This window comes from Nerophis ophidion, linkage group LG10, assembly GCF_033978795.1.
Source record: "Nerophis ophidion isolate RoL-2023_Sa linkage group LG10, RoL_Noph_v1.0, whole genome shotgun sequence".
NCBI lineage: Eukaryota > Metazoa > Chordata > Actinopteri > Syngnathiformes > Syngnathidae > Nerophis > Nerophis ophidion.
The window spans coordinates 26,367,069-26,393,366 of NC_084620.1; the positions used below are offsets into that span (position 1 = coordinate 26,367,069).

General features: G+C 37.4%; 1 protein-coding gene across 3 annotated transcripts; it reads left to right on the top strand.

Annotated features, from left to right (window-relative positions):
- Nucleotides 1–1,921: 1,921 nt before the first annotated feature.
- dera (deoxyribose-phosphate aldolase (putative)) lies at nt 1,922–23,016 on the top strand. 3 transcript variants are annotated; one of them, XR_009808486.1, is made up of 11 exons: nt 1,922–2,076; nt 3,829–3,926; nt 4,129–4,276; nt 5,774–5,869; nt 5,953–6,087; nt 6,170–6,298; nt 14,277–14,389; nt 15,293–15,442; nt 15,523–15,605; nt 22,514–22,646; nt 22,718–23,016. XR_009808486.1 is itself a non-coding variant. In XM_061913212.1 (10 exons), exons 1-9 carry the CDS (start codon nt 2,046–2,048, stop codon nt 15,577–15,579), a joined length of 957 nt encoding a protein of 318 aa, XP_061769196.1. In that variant the 5' UTR covers nt 1,922–2,045; the 3' UTR covers nt 15,580–15,605; nt 22,514–23,016. The 3 variants fall into 3 exon arrangements, 2 of the variants coding, with proteins under 2 accessions (XP_061769196.1, XP_061769195.1); XM_061913212.1 differs by having other exon boundaries at nt 22,514–23,016; XM_061913211.1 differs by lacking the exons at nt 22,514–22,646; nt 22,718–23,016 and having other exon boundaries at nt 15,523–16,110.
- The last annotated feature ends 3,282 nt before the right edge of the window (nt 23,017–26,298 follow it).

Below are 26,298 nucleotides of genomic sequence, written 5' to 3' on the forward strand. Positions count from 1 at the left end.
CAGATGATTGACATACCTCAGCAGTTTTTCAACCTTTTTTGAGCCAAGGCACATTTTTTGCGTTGGAAAAATCTGGAGGCACACCATTAACAGAAATCATTAAAAAAACGACACTGAGTTGACAGTAAAAAGTTGTTCTCGCAATTGTTAGATATGACTTTAGACCATAACCAACCATGCATGACAAAAGCGCTTGTCTCAAAGTGTACTGTGACTTATTTGTAGTTTTTTTTGCTGTTTTCATATGTGTAGTGTTTTAGTCCTTGTCTTGCGCTCCTTTTTTGTGGCTTTTTCTTTTTTCTTTTTTGTATATTCTTTTAGCAGTTTCATGTGTTCCTTTGCGCGATATTTCCTGCATCTATTCTTTGTTTTAGCAATCAAGAATATTTCAGGTTTTTTTTAATCCTTCTTTGTGTGGACATTGTTGATTTTAATGATGTCATGTTTGGATGTACATTGTGGACACTGTTTTTGCTCCACAGTAAGTCTTTGCTGACGTCCTGCATTCTGTTTTTGTTTACTTTGTAGACAGTTCAGTTTTAGTTTCGTTCTGCACAGCTTTCCCTAAGCTTCAATGCCTTTTCTTAGGGGCACTCACCTTTTGTTTATTTTTTGGTTTAAGCATTAGACATCTTTTTACCTGTACTCTGCCTCCCGCTGTTTCTGACATCTACAAAGCAATTAGCGACCGGCCGCCACCTACTGATACAGAACAGTAATACACGATTACTCTGCCGAACCCTAGACAGCACAGACACTCAACTGCAACACATAATTTGCAGACTATAATTTCTGGCTTGCTAAAAATATTTTTAACCCAAATAGGTGAAATGAGATGATCTCTCACGGCACACCAGACTGTATCTCACGGCACAGTGGTTTAAAAACACTGGTCTGCAGCTCCACATACCAGCCATAAACATCCTTGTTAAATTTAAGTTTCCCAAAAATAATTTGAAGGTTATATTCCATAAATAATTTTAAATTGTTTTTATTTAAATATTGGGAAGAATTGGGTATGTATATATATATATATTGTCCTTATTTTCCTTAGCTCAACTTTTGTAAACTCCTTCAGGTCATATTGTCAATGAACTGTGCCCGGAAAATATTATTTTACTAAAACTGCCCTCATATATTTGTTGGAATATTTTTCATCATACAAATCCATCCATCCATCCATCCATCCATCCATCCATCCATCCATCCATCCATCCATCCATTTCCTATCGCTTATTCACTTTGGGGTCGCGGGGGGCGCTGGTGCCTATCTCAGCTACAATTGGGCGGAAGGCGGCGTACACCCTGGACAAGTCGCCATCTCATCGCAGGGCCAACACAGATAGACAGACAACATTCACACTCACATTCACACACTAGGGCCAACTTAGTATTGCCAATCAACCTATCCCCAGGTGTATGTCTTTGGAGGTGGGAGGAAGCCGGAGTACCCGGAGGGAACCCACGCGGTCACGGGGAGGACATGCGAACTCCACACAGAAAGATCCCGAGCCCAGGATTGAACCCCAGACTACTCAGCACCTTCGTATTGTGAGGCAGACACACTAACCCCTCTTCCACCATGAAGCCCATCACAGAAATGAACATCTTCAATATTAAGGTCTCTCAGTAGTAATCGAATATAAAACATCCTGAGTCACCAGAGATTTTAAGGTCACAGGTGTAGTCTCGGAGTCCAGTCAGTCACACTTCTCTGTTAATGTTGATTGTTTTAAATTAAAAGCTGACTGAATCCGGGATAATTCATACAGCAAAATTACGCATCCAACTGTTCAGTTATTTAAATTTGTTTTACTGTTCAATTATTTTAATTTGTTTTATTTGGCAACCGGAAGTCGAAGCCGAGTGAACAGGAAATCTACTGATCACCCGACCAGCTACACTTTACTTTGAAGGGTCACCACTTCCTGTATACACCGTACCCAGGAAGTGTTGACAAATCCGGTTGGTGAACATTGGGTGCTGCCTTAAAGCAATAATATTTGTCTTTTTTTAACTTACAACACATTTTTCTCTTTTTTGTCATGTCTGCTAGAAACCCAGGCACCACGCTCGGTAAGTGTGAGTATGCTAAAGCTAAAACAAAGCCGCGTGAAATAATGTCTTGTTCAGCCTATTGCGTTAGGCTCAACTTTTAGTTTAACTAAAATTATGTACAAGTAATACTATTACTTCACACTCCTGTGTATTATCAAATGTCAACTTATGAGATTGTAACTTGTCAAGGTTGCTATCTGACCTTTTGTCTGCTTAATAAGTAACGTTTTAGAGGTTGTTGACCTTTTACACCCACCAATTACACTTTCATATTCGCTATACAGGAGCATGTATTACATAGCTCTATATATATTCCATAATAACGGTGGTATTTTCAATTATATATTACAAGCACTGCCAGAGTGATAACTTTGGTTGAATATTTGAATGTTTAAAATCTTATGACCAGAACTGTACTCCTGACAGTAGTATTCAGCTGACAGCAATGCAGCAATAACTCACATAAATACTATTTAATACCTTTCAAAGCAAACATGTTTGTTAAGCCTCAGCTCGTCCCTTTAACCTCCCGTCCAACTATGTTTGCTTAACTTAATAAAATAAGAAATAAACAAATAAAAAATAATTACCATGAAATGCATTCTATGAATATTTGCTCGTTACCAATTTTATTAAGTCTTGCTTGGCAGAAACACACATTTTCAGGTTGTGCTCCCCAACGTGCAGTAAAATAATGCATGTTAGTATTGGTGTTAACTAGTCAATCCTTTAAAATGATTTATTCCAGATACAAACATCACATGCATTTTATAACACCAGTAACTTCTATATACATCACATACATTGTATAACACCAGTAACTTCTATATAAAAAAAAACAGACAAATAAGGAAACAAGTTACAAGACACATACTCCTTATATTTAAGAATAGCATTGAAAAGAGAAAAGACATAGTGTGGCCCAAAGTGTGGCCCGCACATTTAAAAATACTATTACGAAGAAAAGGCATTTCTTTAAACTTTAAAACATTGCTCAAAAAATAATAACATATAATCAATTGATTGATCAGATGTTGATATCGAGATTTAAGCATTGAAAGTAAAAATGATATATATTGATATATGACTTTTTTTTTTTTTTTTTTTACAGTGGGGGCCTTTCAGATCCCAGAGACCTTTAGTTATTTAATTATATATATTTATTTAAAAATATTATAATGAATTAAATATTCAATTTAAAAAAAAAACATTTGGGAACATTTTGCATATTTTTTTATGGTTTTGCCATAAAAAATAGGTGTTTTTTTGGGAAAAAAAGGACATGAAACTTAAAAACATAAACATTATGGCAAGTTGACGTAGAGATGTATAAGCGTTGAAAGCCAAAAAGGATACACTAAAGTGTGACTTATGTTTAACACATGACTGGGACCTGTTTTAGACCGCGGGACCTTTACATTCCCCGTAATTGAAGGGAGTCCTTCAACCAATACAATATACATTGTATTGGTTTTGAAAAGGAAAAATATAAAAATGGCCTCCTCATGTTTTAATTTTTCAGTGTGCGGCCCTCAGTGGAAAAAGTTTGATTTAGTCAGTATCATCTTAATGCTACTATTAAGCTCTGAAATGCATCAATGATTGATAACAATCTTGATTGTCACATATATTATTTGTTTCCTGCACAAACAGTAATTTGAAATAAAAAAAGTGTGCTGTCCAACATATGCAGTAAAAAAGTGACATAGAGGCATTTATTTTTTCTACTTACTAACTGTTTTTCTTTTCCTTATTACATGTGTGCAACAGACCTGAAGTGGATCTCCAAAGTAAGAGTGAACACACAAGCTGTGCTAAGGAGAGCTCAGCACATCCAAGGACAGAAGACCCCCAAAAAACAGTGGCAGGTACAACGACCTTTATAGTATTCATGTGGGAATTGAGCATTGGATTTTGCTCTCATTATCTAGTATGAAACCTTTAATATGTGTTTAGGCACTCTTTTACTTATAACAATTATTCTTTAAGCGCAAGTTTGTTTGGTTTATTATTGATTAAGATGAAATAATATATGATATATAATCAATTGTTATATATTTTCATCCACAGGCTGCCTGGCTCCTGAAGGCTGTCACTTGTATCGATCTGACTACACTGGCGGGAGATGATACACCATCCAACGTCCATCGACTGTGCATGAAAGCCACTCAGCCAGTCCAGTATGACTTGCTGAAGAAGATGGATATGCATGATAAAGGTCTGTGCCTAGTGTCATCACGCCAAGTTGCACCGAATTGAAATATTTGTCATTTTAGAGCGTTTGCTATCAATGAAATAAAATATAATGTCCTTAAAGTCTGAATGCAAAAACGCATTAACGGTAGATCCCCATATTTTTTTCTTTGTTACATTTTGTGTATACAATATACTCATGATACCCAAGTTTGTACATTTTTAAAGTTCCTGACCTAAGTTAGTAAAACTTTTTTAACAGGATGTCATGACATGATAACTAACTGCACATGTTTGTAAGAACAATACTGTATACTATTTGCTTGTGATGGTATTGTAGTTTTACAATAGTGTGCCAAATATCAAAATCAAACATTTTCCATTATTCACAGTGTTTTGCTATTGAGTATAGAGGGAATTTACTGTCTTATACAATTAGAAACATAATCAAATATTTACAATGTTTAATATATATGTTTTTTTTTAATGTAATGTCTGTATTTATATTATTGCTGTATTATTCAGTTATTGTTTTTACTATATTAAGGCTTTAACAATGTCAAACAATAGAATATTTGATTCATTGTTTATTACTGAATGAATAACATAATTATTCATTGAAAGTAGAGTTTTGATTTTATCTGTGCGCATTATTTTTCCACAATATAATTTCTATTATCCACACTATCTTTTTTTTTTTAAATAATTCCATCCATCCATCCATTTTCTACCGCTTATTCCCTTTCGGGGTCGCGGGGGGCACTGGCGCCTATCTCAGCTACAATCGGGCGGAAGGCGGGGTACACCCTGGACAAGTCGCCACCTCATCGCAGGGCCAACACAGATAGACAGACAACATTCACACTCACATTCACACACGAGGGCCAATTTAGTGTTACCAATCAACCTATCCCCAGGTGCATGTCTTTGGAAGTGGGAGGAAGCCAGGAGTACCCGGAGGGAACCCACGCATTCACGGGGAGAACATGCAAACTCCACACAGAAAGATCCCGAGCCTGGATTTGAACCCATATATATATATATATATATATATATATTAAGTTATTTTAAAAATAATTATTTATTGTATGTTTTTTATGTCCTGGATGTGCATGATCAGCCATTATATATAATGTTTTATTTAATTTTAAAATATAATGAAATATTTGTATTTTTCATAATATAATTGATGATTTATTAAAATGTACTACCTTGTACAGTGTGTATGTATTATATGCCTATGCCTACACAATTACCTATTTGTATTGTTTTTTTACATTTTAAAAAGAAAAAATATTCTTAAATGTGTAGCAAAATAATCTATTTTTTTTAATTTATTTTTATTTTTTTTATTTTTGTACAATGTAGTTATAGCATATATCCAGATTTTAGGGCTACCCTTTATTTTTATACCTTGACCAGTTTAGTTTACATCCTATGAGGGGCAGCACAGACCACTTTAGATCATTGAGCGCGTGGTTCACTGTACTGTATTACATGCAGTATTTGTCTTGTCTTGTAGGTTTGACAACCGCTGCAGTGTGCGTGTATCCGTCACGTGTTGCGGATGCTGTTAAATCTCTAAAAGCTGCAAATTCCAATCTGCCCGTTGCATCAGGTAAAAAAAACAAATATTGATCTATTACTCTTTATTAAAATGAAATTATTATAATACCAACATAATTACATTGTCCCTTCTAGTGGCTACTGGTTTCCCAGCCGGTCAGACACCGCTGGAGACCCGCTTGCAGGAAGTCCGCATGGCCGTTGCAGACGGCGCAACTGAGATCGACATCGTCATCAACAGGACTCTCGCCCTCACGGGACAGTGGGAAGGTAGGGAGCAATCTCACACTTCCAGAACATCACAGTCAATTTTTTTTGTGTCACAAGATGGAATATTTATACTTAATCACAGCCATGTACGACGAGATCTGTCAGTTTAGAGAGGCTTGTGGCGACGCCCACATGAAGACCATTTTGGCGATCGGAGAGCTGGGCACCTTCACCAACGTCTACAAGGCCAGTCTGGTCTCCATGATGGCCGGTCAGTTGCACCAAAACGACATTCTGCTTTGATTTACTTGCATGTATTCAAATGTGCTCAAAAAGTACTTAAACACACATTCAAATATTTTAAATATAATTAAACAAAATAGACAATATACTTTTATTGGCAGAAGAAACATTAAATGTTCTAGCTTGTTGAAAACCATATTACGGTAAAAAATGGTTTATTGTTGTTAACATCTGGGCAATTCTGGGTCTTGACATAATGAGTGCCCTGCTGCTGGGATCGTGACGCAAATGAGAAAAAGGATGCTGCTGCTTCAAATATTAGTCTTGTTTACTATTCATGTCTGCAGTTGTTTTATGCTGTAAAGTTCATTATTTTGTCTTATTATTTACTGTAGCTGTCAATGTCTCTGTTGTTCAGCAATGTTTGCTAACAATATCAAGATTCAGTCTATGCTGTTGAGTCATCTAGTTTATTATTACTATTAAGGATATTTTCTTAATGCTAACAAATATCACCGAAGATGCTATAATGTGGTCATCCGTCTGAAAGCACTTTGCTTTCCTGCACAACAACTAAGCTTTTAGATTCTGGTATGAAAATAGACAACAAAAATACAGTGAATTGGACCAACAATCACAATATTTATCACTAGGACCAAACATAATGTTAGATTATTTGCGCAACAAGGTCTTCGTAGTTATAATTACACATGGCAACCACAGAAGAACAAAAAACTAAAGCGATTTATTGTCATTTCTTTACGTGTAGCTCTGCTCACAAACACTACTAATATAACTCGATCCCCTTACAGAAAGTTTCTCAAACAAATCTAATTTTCTAACAAACATTTTACAAATTGATCTCTGCAGACAAACATGTCCGATTATATTCCACAAGGTGATAAAAGTGATATTTTTGAGAGCCATTTCCTTCGACGCACATTTGTTTTTTCCTGACTTTATTACCTTTTATAAACAATTTATTTCAGGACTCTATGAAAGCTTTCTTATTTCTGTATTTGAACGACTGGAACACCCAAGAACAGAACAGCAATTCGGCATTTTCTGATCCAACTCTACACTCACTCTCACTTGTTTTAATGCTATGCTCGAGCTGCTTGACCATTGAATTAAGCCGCAAAGAAGAAAAACGGATGTGACGTCATATGCAACTCTCCTATATTTCTATAGCTACAGCATTAAAGGCCTACTGAAACCCACTACTACCGACCACGTAGTCTGATAGTTTATATATCAATGATGAAATCTTAACATTGCAACACATGCCAATACGGCCGGTTTAGTTTACTAAATTGAAATTTTAAATTTCCCGCGAGGTATCCTTTTGAAAACGTCGCGGAATGATGACGCTTATGTTGACGTGTGCTTGTGACGTTATTGGTTAAAGCGGACATTTTATCCGAGCACCACTCACAGCTAAAAGTCGTCTGCTTTAATCGCATAATTACACAGTATTTTGGACATCTGTGTTGCTGATTTTTTTGCAATTTGTTCAATTAATAATGGAGACTATAAAGAACAATGCTGTTGGTTGAAAGCGGTGGATTGCAGCTGCCTTTAGCAACCAAAACACAGCCGGTGTTTCTTTGTTTGTTGTGAAGCTTTAATATGGAACAGAGCGGTCAAGCGAACATGTTTCTCTACCACATGTCAGCCAGCAAATTTTTGGATGAGAAAATTGTGATATTAAGTCGGCTCTTACCAGAGACTTGAGCGAAGTATCCGTCCTCCTCCTGAAGCTGTCAAAAAGGCAGCTGTGACTTTCTTGGCTCTTCCATATGGCTTCCCTCAAAGACACTGGCGGTCACTGCAGCCCTTCAACTTTCAGGTATGACTTTATAATCTCAGTAAAACACTAGTAACACAATAAGCAGATAAGGGATTTTCCAGAATTATCCTAGTAAATATGTCTAAAAACATCTGAAATGCTCCCACTGCCGTCGCATTTTTTTTTTTTCTTTTCTCTAGTGCTTCCTCATCCACAAATATTTCATCCTCACTCAAATTAATGGGGAAATCGTTGCTTTCTTGGTTCGAATGGCTCTTGCTGGTGGTGGCTATGATAATAAACAATGTGAGGATGTGAGGAGCCCTACAACCCGTGATGTCACGCGCACATCGTTTGCTACTTCCGGTACAGGCAAGGCTTTTTTATTAGCGACCAAAAGTTGCGAACTTTATCGTCGATGTTCTCTACTAAATCCTTTCGGCAAAAATATGGCAGTATCGCAAAATGATCAAGTATGACACATAGAATGGACCTGTTATCCCTGTTTAAATAAGAAAATCTCATTTCAGTAAGCCTTTAAAAAAAATCTTCTAAACATAGTTTTTAATATTATGAGAGCACCTTTGGCATGAAATAACACGCTTTAGTCACATTCACGCTCCGTCAATCCAAGATACGGTATAATGCATATGTTCCTTCTTGACTGCACTTAAATGTAGAATATGGGAATAAGCAGTAGAAAATGGATGGATATATTATATATCATTTATATAATATATGTTATGTATTATTTATTATTATTATTGTCTATTGTGAGCGAACTGTGGTGCTGAATTTCCCCCAGGGATCAATAAAGTACTTACTATTCTATTCTATTCTATTCTATACTATTCTATTCCATTCTACAGCAATGCTTTAGAGGCTAAGCCAATCAGTGGCCACGATACTGAACATCGTGCTCTGATTGGTTTGGTCTCAGGTAGAGACCAGTACTTGTGAAGTACTGATATTTTTAGTTTATTTAGCCATTGACAATGCTTAATTTAGGGCAAAAATGTTTTTGAAAATGTATTAAAAAATGTGATGTAGTGAAGCTGCAACATTTGAATCGTGATGTGGCAAGGGACTAACCTGACTTTTGCCAGACCCTTGTAGTTTGCTGAGCTCCAAACAAGGGTTTGGGTTCAAAGGCATTGCAAACTCCTTCCAGATACCAAAAAATAATGAACCAATAAGGATCGCCGGGCGGGATTTCATAGATGTGACGTAGCGCCGAAGCGACTGTTTGATTCAAACAACAATGGCGGCACGCAGCCCTCCCTGCGTCGTGTGCTGACATTGATTCTGCTATTGCAACTGTTTTGTCTAATCTAGCGAATATTAATTCTTTAAAAGATGATCAGAGAACAGTTTTGAAGGCATTTATTGGTGGCAAAGATGTTTTGGCTCTTCTTCCGACCGGGTTTGGATTTCCCAGCGTCGCTCTCATCAGAGTTAAGGGTTGATTTCAATGTGAGTGGTTGAAGTAGCACGTCATTCACGATAACGGACAAGTGGTTTATCCAATCACATACAATGATTTTTTTTACAAGGCCCCGCCTTCTGAAATACATCTCCTATTGAGAACTCCCAGATCCTTGTGCGGAGTTAAAGGAACTACAAGGATCTGGCGAGAGTCAGGTTAGCAAGGGACGACTGTAGTATAAATTGCATAACATGAGTTATTTTACTAATTTGAACTTGTGATATTAGCCGATCAAACAGTCATCAAAATAAAAAAAACATTAAATACTTTACATTTTTCATATTTTTGTTTTGGACTGAAGTTTTATTGAGATATGAATTACCGTATTTCCTTGAATTGCCGCAGGGCATATAGTATGCGCCTGCCTTGAATTACTGCCGGGTCAAACTCGCTTCCCAAAATGATTAGCGCATGCTTAGTATTACCGCCTGGTCAAACTCGTGACGTCACGAGTGACACTTCCCCTGTTGTCATTTTCAAAATGGAGGAGGCTGATTTCAATACAGGTAATTTGAAATCGCATAAAGGGAAGAAGATTAAGAGGTATTCAGTAGGATTTAAGGTCTAAGCTTACATCACACTCAAATTTTTACTGCATACCTTTGGTAATTGCCAGAGTGAGAAGAGGTTTTAAAATAATTAGCGCATGCTTACTTTTACCGCATGCCTTTGGTAAGCGCATGAATGAGAAGAGGTTTTAAATTAATTAGCAACAAAATACGGTAAGTTGAGTTGAGTTTATTTAGCAAAAAGTTAAAAAAAAGAAGAAAATAATCAATGTTTTTACACCCTTCAAAAACCTCGGGTCTTTCTTATAAAGACATCTTTAAATCAAATGGTTTGGTCTCATCTAGTGGCCAATACTACTCTAGTATTGATGTTTTAGTTCACCTAGCCATGATTATTCTTAAAAAATGCTTGATTTAGGTCAAAAATACGTTGAATATGCTTAAAAAAACCTCACCCAGAAATCTGTGATCAAGTGAAGCTGCAAACTTCAAAGCGCCCCGTAGATGGAACAACTGTATTGTTATTTTAGTGTGTAAATATGTTCATCTTCTTCCTTTTTAATGTGTAAAATTTTAGAGTGCTTCCTAATGAATATGGCATAACAGGTTATGTTTGTAATAGGTGAAGGCGTTAATGTGTCTTGTATTCATGTTAGCCTTTAAGATAGCTAACGATTAGCACACTAGTTGCATCTCCATGAAATCAGCAGTACTGTATCACTGTGACTTTGTCAAAGTGGGGTGATCAATCACGGTTTTATGATAATTTAAATTTGAAACCATTATTAGAATTGTCGAGAATTTTATCTTGTAATTGTTCTATCCCTAGTCAGGGGTGTCCAAACTTTTTTCATGGAGGGGCCACGAATAGAAAAAGTGAAAGATGCAGAAACATGTTGTCCACAAAGAAGCCTAATTCATTACATTTGGAGAATAAAGCAATTGCTCATAGCTAGAGATCGCATAACTTTGTTTTACCAACCATTGAAGTGAAAAAGTTAGTGTGAAGGAGAGCTCTGAAAATAAAAATAATATTAATTGAATAAAGAAAGAAATGATTAAAAGTATGCACCATACCGAAGCAGAATGCGTCAATGTAACGCCAGTGAAGGACGTTGAAATAATATCTAAAAGGCGGACATTTATCCACGAACAATTGAAAAAGCAGCTGGAAGGAGATACTGTAGAAGTTCACTCTCCAGGGTCATTACTCTACCTTTTTACATTACTTCATAAAACTACTCTTGTAGTTTGTAATAAGTTCCATTGTAATGTTTTTCATACAGTATGTCATCCTTCCAAGGTTTTTTTTCCTTAAATAACCTTATTTAAACACACACATTTCATTTTAATATGCTAGTACACACACACTCACACACATACACAGGCATGCAATGCTTAACAGGCCGTCACATAATAAGCTGATTACAGAACCAAATTGTCAGGGGCTCTGATAGGGATCATTATTAAAATGCATTGCTTTTGTCACCGCTCTCACTTTTTAATCTCCTCTTGTTCCTATAAAATTGCGGATGAGATTTCTGAAATTGAATGATAATTTCATCTATTAATCTCTGACGCAAACTATTCCCCCCTCCCAACCCCTGCCCACACAAATGGATTGAGCTTCATTACCGCCACCCGTATTTAATAACCGTTATCCATTATCTAATAATTAAGACACCCCATAACGAATCTTAAGGATTACAGCAGTTCGAGGCTCAAAAAAAGACCCAACTGGGAAAAAAAATTCCTCGCAAATGTCTTTAATGAACTGGAAAATGTTCATCTTGCTCTGTTCCATAATGAACGGTCATTATACACCAGGCAGACAGGGGGCTGATTTAAGGAGTTTGTGGGTAATCTATTAAAAGAGCCTACTTTCATCTTCTATTTTTATCAGGAAAGCTGATAATTGGCTGCAAAGGAAAAATGAAGGATTTTATTGATGAGCGTACAGCTGTACTCTTGTTAGCCATCAGCAGCAACATCTGTTCTTGTCTAAGCGGGCCCAAGAGTCAAGTCCACCATCCTATAGTCTGTTTTTAAGTACAGCACCCAATCAGGAATAGATTAGAATCGAACTGTGCACAGATAAGTGGAATACCTTTACAGTTGCTTTAAAACTCCGTAGATATTTTGGGCGCTACATGATTCAGTGCAGTGGTTCTTAACTTTACTGTCGGTACCGAACCCCACCAATTTCAAATGCGCATTCACCGAACCCTTCTTTATTGAAAAAAAAAAATAATAATAATAATTTCAAATTCAAGACAAAGTTATGTTTTTTTTTAATTGGTGCATAAAATGAACTATGCATGAACATCCCCTTGTTCAAAGAACACAACCAACACATGAACTCACAATAAATTACACATCTACAAATCAGATTGAAAATTAGAGGAAACATTGTTTGGGGGTATCCATAATATAGGGAGAAAATTTTATTTACACAATGAGTTTGGTGTGTCTTGACCTCCACGGCGGAGGCTCCGTCGAACCCCTGAGGCCGACTCACCGAACCCCTATGGTTCAATCGAACCCAGGTTAAGAACCACTGATTTAGTGGAACTGCTCATTTTTTAGGGCGGAGTGGAAGGGCTTTACAACATCATGATTTGTAAAAGGTATCCATCCCGATAAATGGTCGACTGCTTTTGGCGACATAGATTTTGAGACCCATGGGTAATTTTGTTGAAAAATCAGTCTGTTTATGTTGACACATGTTGTGAAGTGAATTATGTTTATAAATTGCTTTTCTCTAGTGAATCAAAGCGCTTTTACATAGTGAAACCCAATATCTAAGTTACATTTAAACCAGTGTGGGTGGCACTGGGAGCAGGTGGGTAAAGTGTCTTGCCCAAGGACACAACCGCAGTAACTAGGATGGCGGAAGCAGGGATCGAACCTGCAACCCTCAAATTGCTGGCACGGCCGCTCTACCAACCGAGCTCTACCGCCCCGTTTTATTATTGTCAACTTCATCATTATCGCTTGCATTGTTGCTGAGGACGATTTGTGTTTATGTCAAAATGGAACGTCAAGAAAGTCCTCTTCTATGCTAGACATCAATGTACTGTAGAGCGCATACAGTATTTAAGCAATGCACAACATGATGGACATTTTCTTTTATTCTCCATTCTTCCTATGTCTCTGGAAAATTATCGTAAGTAAATGTAATGTCCAAATGAGGATTTTTCTTGGTCTTTATCAGAGGGATTTATACTTAAACTGGTTGCACTTTAATTATATGTTATTTTTTACTGTTCTTTTTTTGGATGGAATGATTATTCTGTGGTACCTCAACTTACCAGCTTCATTGGTTCTGTCCTCAAAACACTTGGATGTATTTTAAGACAACTTCTCCCATTGAAATGAATCAAAATCTAATTATTGCACAATTTTAACATGTAACATGCCTTTTAAAAGGTAGAACAAACTTGTTGATATTAATGTGTAAAAATGAATGTACTACAATAGTTGTATTAAGGAATCAAATAATATTTTACAGTATTTACCTTGGAGAGTGGACTTCTTCAAGCTTCTTCGCCATCAAACACACCATCAGCAGCTTCTCCATATTTTCACGAATACATTTAAATATTATTGTAACGTCCTTGGCTGGCGTTAGACTCATTCTGCTTTACATGGTGCTGCTTTGCAAGGCTACGCTCCAAAGGCTTCACGAAGTAGGCTTCAGGGTCGGCAAAGTTTTTGATGATTTCTTTCTTTAATTTAAAGATTATCATCTGCTTCTCCTTATCACCACTGTCCTTCACATGTCCTTCACACTCACTTTCTCTGTTCCCATGAAACAGAGAAACAAAGGTATGTTGCTATAAGCTATTGCTAGCGAGTAATACCGGATCTTTTGTTTGGCTCATACATGGTCCATTCTGACTTTCGCTACGCCAAATAGTGGCGGGGATATTTGTAACTCAAATTTCTGTTTGCAACCTAAAGCACAACATGATCTGATTGTCTTAGATTCTGCAGAAATGTTTTTCAAACTTGCGTAAAGCTACAATTATTTTTCTTTGATAATTCCTTAGATTTCCTGTTGTTCTGAGTATTACATTTTTAAATGGAAACATCAACTGTAGTCAGTCAGCTTCGCTAAAAAAAATTAATAGGGCTTGTCCATGTGAAGTTACTAAATATTCTACAACCTTCATAAGTGTCTATAAACTTTTAACCATCTTCTTAACGTCCATCATTCCAGGCTCCGACTTCATCAAGACGTCTACAGGAAAAGAATCTGTCAATGCCACCTACCCTGTCGCCATAGTGATGGTGAGGGCCATACGCGACTACTTCCTGTGCACAGGCCAGAAGGTACTGTAATTCTCTGAATGTTTTGAATGGATATAATATATAGCATATTTTCTGGGCTGTAGAGCACACTGTATTTAAGCTGCACCCACCAAATTTTAGAAGAAATACATTATTTTACATGTATTAGCCGTATCGGACTGTAAGACACAGATGTATACCTGTATGAAAGATTTTCTAAATGTTTATTTACATACCTTAATTGTTTCCAAACGGTGCCTGTCACACGATAGTAAAACAGCTGATCAAAGAAAATGGAAGTCATCGTCATGAACCCACTAGCTGCGGAGGCCAGCTCGCTAATCATCAAACTAGACTCAATAACTCCACGGTGACGTTTTGGTCAAGTTACAAAACTAAAACAATACAAAAAGAATGCCAATGGTAAGTTAATAAATGCTAACAGAGACCTTTGTAAACATGTTAGCATATTTGCTAATGCTAACGACGCTAGCTTGATTTCATTATGATGGCCCTCACAAATATGCATGAAAACACTCCCACAGACATCACACATGGGATGGTTTAGTAAATAAGAGTTTTTTTTACTTATATTGTAAAACTCACAGACATTGCTTTGAATGATGAATGAAGAATCCTTTCAAGCACGGTTTTACTTGCGGTTCAAAGCACAAAACAGAAATACATTTTAAACCCGCATCACCTGCAGTGAGCGAACTAGTCTGAAATATGTCGCCACCGCACAAACAATAACACACCTTTTCAGTGTCCCTGTCGCTGTTATATGAAAAGTATTTCTTAAGCCGCAGGGTTCAAAGTTTTGGAAAAAGGTTGCGGCTTATAGTCGGGAAAATACAATAATAAAATAAACAAGATGGACTGAAAGAAGTCCCATAACTGTGTAAATGTTAAAAATATATTGTGTGTGTGTGTGTGTTCTTTCAGGTGGGTTTCAAGCCTGCGGGGGGCATCCGTACAGCCAAGGAGTCTTTGGTGTGGCTCACGCTAATCAAGGAGGAGTTGGGCAATGATTGGCTCTCTCCTCACCTCTTTCGCTTGGGAGCCAGCAGTCTATTGGCTGACATCGAGAGACAGGTGGAAATGCAGCCCATACAAAATTTGAAACAATGTTTCACGTTATGACAATAATAATCATGAATGTGTTGTTTGGCCAGATTTATCATCATGTGACTGGACAGTATGCAGCCTACCATGAGCTTCCAATGGCCTGAAGTTTCTGAGATGCTCCAAAAGACCAGTAAGGACCTCAAATTCACCATACATTCTAACAGCTCACTTGTTAAGTTGTTCTACACACTGAACATTGAATCAAGTGTCTGTGACTGAAAAACACCCCAACATTTTATCCTTTAAAGCTGACGGAGCTAATAATAATAAGCAGCACTTGTACCTCAAACACAACATTCAAGCATCAAGAGAAGTCCACGACTGTTTATTGAAGCTAATACAAAGTCAAACTAAAATGCACATTTTTAGTGCATGTCAATGTCTTTTTTTGCCAAACTTCTTTTGGTGTGTTGTCTTTCTTTAAAAAGTGCCTGCCCAAAGTTGACGTCAACATATATGGTCAACTAATTTTGTCCTAGTAAAATTTTGAAACACAAAGTAATCTTTTTTTTAAAATAATAGTCTGTTTATGTCAACCTTTGCCGTTACCTAGTGAGTCAATACCAGTACTCAACAGTATACATTTTCAGTACTTTTGTATGTCCATGTGGTAATAAATTCTAACTGTTAACAAACTCTCATGTTTTATTTAATAATGAGCTGATTATGATAACGGTGCTGTCCAGTTGTTAAATCTTGTTTTCTTATTACAATTCTGAGTCTCATTTGCAGATATTATATAGTAAACTTTGCGTGCAGTTGCAATTCCAAAACATTAGATGGCTATAGTGCATTGGTTCTCAACCTTTTTTCAGTGATGTACCCCCTGTGAACATTTTTTTAATTCAAGTACCATCTAATCAGAGCAAAGCATTTTTGGTTGAAAAAAAGAGATAAAGAAGTAAAATACAGCACTATGTCATCAGTTTCTGATTTATTAGATTGTATAACAGTGCAAGATATAGCTAATTTGTAGTGGTCTTTCTTAAACTATTTGGAAAAAAATATATAAAAATAACTAAAAACTTGTTGAAAAATAAACAATTTAAATATAAATTAAGATTTTTACACATAGAAGCAATCATCAACTTAAAGTGCCCTCTTTGGGGATTGTAATAGAGATCCATGAACTTAATTCTAAACATTTCTTCACAAAAATAAAAGAAATATTTAACATCAATATTTTTGGAACATGTCCACAAAATATCTAGCTGTCAACACTGAATATTGCATTGTTGCATTTCTTTTCACAGTTTATGAACTTACATTCATATTTTGTTGAAGTATTATTCAATAAATATATTTATAAAGGATTTTTGAATTGTTGCTATTTTTAGAATATTTAAAAAAAATCTCACTTACCCCTTGGCCTACCTTCCAGTACTCCCAGGGGTACGCGTACCCCCATTTGAGAACCACTGCTACAGTGTATAGAGGGTTTTCGATTTATCCAATAATAATCATGATGTGTGCCATTGTTAACTGCTACAATTGAGGTGGAAAAAATTCAACTAGCTTGAATCGCATTCATAAGCGTATTTCTGGACAAACGGAAGCGGCTGTAAAGAAAAGTTAACGGCAAAGCCAAGCATGGATTGCTACAATCAACCAAGATGTAACATGCCGACGACTTTGTTCGGAAAACAAAACATTTTGTAAGTGAAAAAATAATCTAAAATAAACAACAGCCCCACTTTGCCTTAAGTTGATGTGCTTGGTCGAATAACTGATGGTAGTTGTATTGACAAAAATAGTACTCACTTCTCTTATTCGCACTGGAGCGTCCACATCAGGGGTCGGCAACCTTTACCACTCAAAGAGCCATTTTGACACGTTTCACAAAAAAAAGAAAACAATGGGAGCCACAAAACTCTTTTGAAATTTAAAATGAAATAACACTGCATACAGAGTTGTTTTACTTTGTGCTATGTGTAAACGAGGGGTCTCAGACACGCAGCCCACACCTTAATATGAAAATGTAATGATAGTGGGGCCCGCGAGTTTTATATGAATGCCACTTGACAGCATCACTCTTGACAACCCTCCCGAATATTCCGAGAGACTACCGAATGTCGGATCAACTATTCTCGCGATTGTTTGAAGGTTCTCCCTCGATTAACAGTAACAAGGGCATCCTATGAAGGCGCTGCCTTTGGCGCACTCTACAACACGTTCAATCAGCTTGTCAGCCCAGTCACATGTCGTATGAGGCTTCTGCAGACACACGCCACCGATTGCAAGGCATACTTGTTTAACAGCCTTACAGGTTACGCTGAGGGTTGTAATATAAACAACTTTAAGACTCTTACTAATATGCGCCACACTGTGAACCCACACCAAACAAGAATGGCAAACACATTTTGGGAGAACATCGGCAATGCAACACAACATAAACACAAAAGACCAAATACCTGGAATCCCATGCATCCCTACTCTTCCGGGCTACATTATACAACCCCCCCGCTAGCACCAAATCCCCCCACCCACTCCGGGCGTCGGTTGAGGTGGGCGGGGAAGAAAAGGGCCCGGGTGTATAATGTAGCCCGGAAGAGTTAGGGATGCATGGGATTCTGGGTATTTGTTCTTTCGTGTTTATGTTGTGTTGCAGTGCCGATGTTCTCCCAAAATGTGTTTGTCATTCTTGTTTGGTGTGGGTTCACAGTGTGGCGCATATTAGTAAGAGTGTTAAAGTTGTTAATATTACAACCCTCAGTGTAACCTGTATGGCTGTTGACTAAGTATGCGTTGCAGTCACTGTAAGTGTGTTAACTGAGGTTGAATATAAAATGTGACCAGTCGGCACGCAGATCACGTGGTGCCAAAGCGGGCGCGACAACATGTTGTAAAGGAGGTTAAAGGCAATGCCATCACTGCACACCCTCAATATTGAAGTCCAGGTGAAAATTGGAGAATGTTAACCCCGGGTGATTTCTGAGAGAGGCACTATAAGCCGGAAATCTCCCGGAATAATCGTTGGGGTCAGCAATTTAGCAGCTGAGCCACATCAGATTGATCAAAGAGCCGCATGCGGCTCCGGAGCCGCGGGTTGCCGACCACTGGTCCACATGAAATATAAGTGAAGCGACGTGAGAACAACATTCTCCCAATCCTGCCTGACAGTCACAGTTTGCTGAGATGACCTTAAATCCATGATTATCCAGGGTGTCAAACTTGGGTCGGATCAGTTATGAGAGTCCATTACTCTAGCCTGGCTTGATGACACAATGTTCACTGGGTTTATACAAATAAACATAAACATCATAAACCCATCCACAAACAAATCTACTATGGCTACAGTATCTTGACTCTTATAAATATGAAAGTCTTTCAAAGTGTAAAATGGGCTGGTTTGAACAATTAAGTTGTTATCTCTGCTCCACTGAGACTTGTCGATCTTGTACAGATTCTTGCTTCCAATTACAGCTGTTTGCTCCTTATAACATCAGTCATTCTTATCTAATGACTCGCAAGTGGTGCATTGTTATTTTCCACTGAATAGTTCAGAAATGTTATGTGCAGCTCTATTGTGAACGTTGACGCTCGACTTTCAAAATGCCTGCCGTTCTTCATTTCCATGAACATTTTTAAAATCACTCTATAGACTAAAGTGTTGCCTTTCTAGGAAGTGGTCTTTGCTAGTTAGTTGCATGTGTCAGGCTAGGCTTGTGTTGCACCCTACAAAGTGTTTATACTCCAAATATTTTATTTATTACACACCGGCTGTTCAATTTTTCCATGTATCTTATCTGTAGTTTTCATTATAGAATGGGAGGTGTGGAAATCGCCGAGTAAAAATTGCTAATGCTAATCAGTAGCATGTCTTGTGCAAATCTAATATATATTAGCATTGAGCTAGTGCATTTTGACAAAATGGACCCTTACCTTTACGCTTAAGCATTTTCCATCAAGCATACTTTTGGCATTGAAAATTACAGCATTACCTAGAAGGTGCTGCTCGATTGACTGTTTCCACGCATACTGTTTGAGGTAGTGTTTAGTCTGCAACTGGACATGTCACTGGCAACAAAAGTATCGAAATATCGCACCGTTCGATACCTATTCGTACCAACCCATCCCAACTTGTAATAATGTCAGTCATTATCGTTCTACACTGTGAAAGGACAACAGCGACATACTTACGTTCTAGTCATGTTTGAAAGTAGGAATGGTATCCAGTTGATGCTAACGACTAACTCAGTGACCTAGTGGTTAGAGTGTCCGCCCTGAGATCGGTAGGTCGTGAGTTCAAACCCCGGCCGAGTCATACCAAACACTATAAAAATGGTACCCATTATCTCCCTGCTTGGCACTCAGCATTAAGGGTTGAAATTGGGGGTTAAATCACCATAAATGATTCCCGGGCGCGGCACTGCTGCTGTCCACTGCTCCCCTCACCTCCCACGGGGTGATCAAGGGAGATGGGTCAAATGCTGAGAATAATTTCGCCACACCTTGTGTGTGTGTTTGACAATCATTGGTACTTTAACTTTAACATTGCACTCTCCAAAGCTTCCCAAGTCATTAAATGTTACTTGTTACAGATGTTACTTTGCAGCCTGTTCCAGTCTGTGTAGGTCTAAAATGTCCTCCCCTTTTACAGCTTTTTGATCTGGGCCCACAGTTTGAATGGACAAGAATGTTTCTGTGACAGGTGTCTTTGATAAAAAGTTGAGATTAGACTGCCTTTCTTAAAGGGACATCACTAATATGTGTGTTTCATGGATACAACACTGGCGTGTGTCCTAATGCTAACTGATCAAATTGATTTGTAACCTTTATTTTTCAGATTTGTTTTCATACATTCTGTCTTTCTTTGTTACAATAATAATACCATAAAAGTCTTGGACTGTTGATATATTTGTCATAGGGTATACTTACAACATCAGCAAGGGGGTCAAATGTTTCCCAGTGTACTTCAATCACTGTTTCAATTTTGCATGGACGATTCTCCCGATGCTCGTCAAGTCTCCGACATTCCCCTGAAATGTGCGCTGAATCCGTAATGGAGGCTTCTTGTTCTTAATTTCATTAGCAGGAGCCAACAGAGGGGATTCATCGGGGGTTAAGTGAGTTTAAAAGATCTGATTGAACAGCTCACAAAATTGAGGAATCATTTGAAGACAAAAACTTTCTTCTCCCTTTTCTTTTTTAATTAAGATATCACGAGGCTTGACCTTGACTGAAAGTGAGTATAAATGAGTGAACTAATTATGTAGGGAAGGTTTTGCGAGAGAAATGCTGGGTTTGATGGAAAAACACAAGGGAGAAGTTGGAATCCTGCAGAAGGAGGGAAAGGGCTGGAAATGAGGCTGTGCTGCATATTAAGATGAATGTTTGTTTGGCTCCTGCACAAATAGTCGGTTGTTAAAATTACGATTTTTCAACGAAACAGACGTTAATTAGATATGCCATCAATACACTTAACACAAGCGATTTGCTGTTGAGTCTTTGTAAGTCTGTTTTTTGCAAAGCAGCTAAGGCTTTGTACAAGACGATAAAATAATTGCATACAATTTGCTTTGAATTTGATTACTGTAGCTATGAATTATATCTCATAAGATTTTATTCCTTTCTACATTACAATGGAATGTTCCGATTACTGTAAAAATGGGCGCTTAGTTTGATGTCATGGTTGACCGCTTTCTATTTCTATGAAAAATCAGTCCGCTTATGTTGTGTTGTACTGTAGCGTGGTGGTAGTATTATGCACTAAGCCTGTTTTGCTGCCGATGGAACCGATGCTTTACAGAGATTAAATGGGACAATGAAAAAGGCGGATTACTTCTAAATTCTTCAGGACAACCTAAAATCATCAGCCTGGAGGTTGGGTCTTGGGCGCAGTTGGGTGTTCCAACAGGACAATGACCCCAAACACACGTCAGAAGTGGTAAATGAATGGCTAAATCAGGCTAGAATTAAAGTTTTAGAATGGCCTTCCTAAAGTGCAAACTTAAATGTGTGGACAATGCTGAAGAAACAAGTCCATGTCAGAAAACCAACAAAATTAGATGAACTGCACCAATCTTGTCAAAAGGAGTGAACAAAAATTCAACCAGATGCTTGCCAGAAGCTTGTGGATGGCTACCAAAAATGCCTTATTGCAGTGAAACTTGCCAAGGGACATGTAACCAAATATTAACATTGATGTATGTATACTTTGGACCCAGCAGATTTGGTCACATTTTCAGTAGACACATAATGAATTCATAAAAGAACCAAACTTCATGAATGTTTTTTGTATGTGCTCCAATCACTCTATCACAAAAAAATAAGAGTTGTACAAATTATTAGAAACTCCAGACAGCCATGACATTATGTTCTTTACAAGTGTATTTAAACTTTTGACCACAACTGTATACAAACACACACACACACACATACAGTATATATATATGTGTGTGTGTATATATGTACAGTGGGGCAAAAAAGTATTTAGTCAGCCACCGATTGTGCAAGTTCTCCCACTTAAAATGATGACAGAGGTCTGTAATTTTCATCATAGGTACACATCAACTGTGAGAGACAGAATGAGAAAAAAAAAATCCAGGAATTCACATTGTAGGAATTTTAAAGAATTTATTTGTAAAGTATGGTGGAAAATAAGTATTTGATCAACCATTCAAAGCTCTCACTGATGGAAGGAGGTTTTGGCTCAAAATCTCACGATACATGGCCCCATTCATTCTTTCCTTAACACAGATCAATCGTCCTGTCCCCTTAGCAGAAAAACAGCCCCAAAGCATGATGTTTCCACCCCCATGCTTCACAGTAGGTATGGTGTTCTTAGGATACAACTCAGTATTCTTCTTCCTCCAAACACGACGAGTTGAGTTTATACCAAAAAGTTCCATGTTGGTTTAATCTAACCACATGACATTCTCCCAATCCTCTGCTGTATCATCCATGTGCTCTCTGGCAAACTCAGACGGGCCTGGACATGCACTGGCTTAAGCAGGGGGACACGTATGTCACTGCAGGATTTGATTCCCTGTCGGCGTAGTATGTTACTGATGGTAACCTTTGTTACTTTGGTCCCAGCTCTCTGCAGGTCATTCACCAGGTCCCCCCGTGTGGTTCTGGGATTTTTGCTCATCGTTCTCATGATCATTTTGACCCCATGGGATGAGATCTTGCGTGGAGCCCCAGATCGACGGAGATTATCAGTGGTCTTGTATGTCTTCCATTTTCTGATAATTGCTCCCACAGTTGATTTTTTCACACCAAGCTGCTTGCCTATTGTAGATTCACTCTTCCCAGTCTGGTGCAGGTCTACAATTCTTTTCCTGGTGTCCTTTGACAGCTCTTTGGTCTTGGCCATAGTGGAGTTTGGAGTCTGACTGTTTGAGGCTGTGGACAGGTGTCTTTTATACAGATAACGAGTTCAAAAAAGTGCCATTAATACAGGTAACAAGGCGAGGACAGAAGAGCTTCTTAAAGAAGAAGTTACAGGTCTGCTAGGGCCAGAGATCTTCCTTGTTTGAAGTGACCAAATACTTATTTTCCACCATAATTGATAAATAAATTGTTTAAAATTCCTACAATGTGAATTCCTGTTTTTTTTTTACACATTCTGTCTCTCACAGTTGAAGTGTACCTAAGATGAACATTACAGACCTCTGTCATCATTTTAAGAGGGAGAACTTGCACAATCGGTGGCTGAGTAAATACTTTTTTGCCCCACTGTATATATATATATATATATATATATATATATATATATATATATATATATATATATATATATAGGTGTGGGAAAAAATCACAAGACTACTTCATCTCTACAGATCTGTTTCATGAGGGGTTCCCTCAATCATCAGGAGATTTTAATGGAAGCATTCACATACAATGGTTTATATAGAGCACAGAGTGGGTGGGTACAAGCAGGCGTAGGGTGTGGTGATTGGCTCATGTGTTACCTAGGAGGTGTTTCCGTCTATGGCGGCATGTTGAAATGATTTCACTGCGCTTGTTGAGGGATGATAGCTCTGGATGATATATAATAAACAGTTTCTCTTTTAAGCATAGGTTGCATCTTTTATTACCACTGTTGTGATTATTCCATCTTGTTTTGAACAAGATGGAACAAGATGGAATAATCACAACGCCTCCTTTAGAAACCAGACTTTGCAGAATTCTACAGAACTCAGCAAACACATTTGGAACCTCAAAGACAATAATGTTGAATATTCAATAACATGGCAAATTCCTGCATCCAGCACACCTTACACCAGTGGTAATAAAAGATGCAACCTATGCTTAAAAGAGAAACTGTTTATTATATATCATCCAGAGCTATCATCCCTCAATAAGCGCAGTGAAATCATTTCAACATGCCGCCATAGACGGAAACACCTCCTAGGTAACACATGAGCCAATCACCACACCCTACGCCTGCTTGTACCCACCCACTCTGTGCTCTATATAAACCATTGTATGTGAATGCTTCCATTAAAATCTCCTGATGATTGAGGGAACCCCTCATGAAACAGATCTGTAGAGATGAAGTAGTCTTGTGATTTTTTCCCACACCTACATATTGCGCTCTACCACGGTATCGAGCACTATTCTCCGGATAATCCAATCAAGACATATATATATATATATATATATATATATATATATATATATATATATATATATATGTATGTATATATATATGTATATGCATTAGGGCTGCAAATCTTTGGGTGTCCCACGATTCGATTCATCGATTCAACGCGATTCTCGATTCAAAAACGATATTTTTCCGATTCAAAACGATTCTGTATTCACTCAATACATAGGATTTCAGCAGGATCTACCCCAGTCTGCTGACATGCTAGCAGAGTAGTACATTTAAAAAAAACAACTTTTATAATTGTAAAGGACAATGTTTTATCAACAGATTGCAATAATATTAATATGTTTTAACTATTAAACTGAGCAAAAATATTATTTATTTTTTCTTTGTGAAAATATTGGACACAGTGTGTTGTCAAGCTTATGAGATGCGATGAAAGTGTAAGCTACTGTGACACCATTGTTCTTTTTTTTTTAATTTTTATAAATGTCTAATGATAATGTCAATGAGGGATTTTTAATAACTGCTATGCTGAAATTATAACTAATATTGATACTGTTTTTGATAATATTCATTTTTGTTTCACTACTTTTGGTTTGTTCTGTGTCGTGTTTGTGTCTCCTCTCAATTGCTCTGTTTATTGCAGTTCTGAGTGTTGCTGGGTCAGCTTTGGTTTTGGAATTGGATTGCATTGTTATGGTATAAATGTTTATGTGTGTCTATATATGTATATGTATATATATATATATATATATATATATATATATATATATATATATATATATATATATATATATATATATATATATATATACATATATATATATATAAACCTGATCTAGTACTTTCAACATTTGAACAATTTAACAATGCATATATTTCATACATTATATATAATTAACATTTGTTTTCTATTAACATTAGTCATTTGTTTCAACTGATTACTGACATTTCTGATGGAAATAGTTGACGCAAACTTTATATATATTTTTTCTTCTATTTCCTCCCTCCTGCAGACATATAAATATAAATATACATATTAAACAAACCCTACACCTTTGTGTGTGGTGTGGACTCTTGCAGCCATGATGAAGTGAGCTTCCATGGCTCCTTGATGGATTAGTCCCACTTACATAAAGGCATGTAGATCATCTCAAATCTGAACCATCGGTCAGCACACTGCCACTTGATAAGAAGGAGGCGTGGTGGCTGGAACCTGCTTGATTGATTTCCTCGGCCATCTACTCAGATCCCTATCACGCTCACACATGCACACACACACACACACACACACACACACACACACACACACACACACACACACACACACACACACACACACACACACACACACACACACACACACACACACACACACACACACACACACACACACACACACACACACACACATCCATGGACAGATACAATGGCAATCACATTGTTTCAGTTCATTAGGTTCACTTAATGGATTTGTTGACCCTCTTATTGTATTTTTTAGGGATGGGCTTCCAAAGTGCGACCTGGGTGCCTTTTATGGGCACCAGCTTTTTTCTTAAAAGTTATTATTTATTGGCTCGCGTCATTTTCTAATGATAATGAATAAAACTTAGCTCATATCGAAACATTGCATAAAAAATGTGCATACTACACATATGTTGGCCTTAAATTATAGGGGACCTATGATGAATATTGTATTTTTTTCTGTCATATAAATGTTACAATATTGGATACTCATGCTAAATAACGCCAACGCATCAATTATTGAAGTTTGTGCTTTTAGGCGTGAGCTTGGACAGTTTTGGATGTTTCTGTTTGCAGTGCTTTGCAGTCTGGGTACGTTGTGACATCACAGCAAGGTGGACCTGTTTATTTGGACTTTTAAGTCAAGCTCTCAGTCAGAGATGGAAGAGCTCCTCCCCCTCTGCTTCAGGCTATGAGTAAACACAAAAAAGGTAGGATAAAATATTATTTTCATCTAATCTTGGCATGTTCATAATAACACCGACGTGGGACATGCAGTGAAAGCAGATTTTTTAGTGCAGAGTCGAAATCGATCGGCGACTTTGCAGGTGTACCTAATGTTATGACCCGGTGAATCTATACGTAAAGTTTATGAAGTTTATTTTTGAACATTTCTGGAGAAAGAATAGCAATGACAACTTCAAGATATATATTTACACGGTGTACATCTTCAAAAGATAAATTATGATACTTTAGGAGAGGGTGGGGTGTGGTTTCATTTGCACTTTGGGAACGTCTC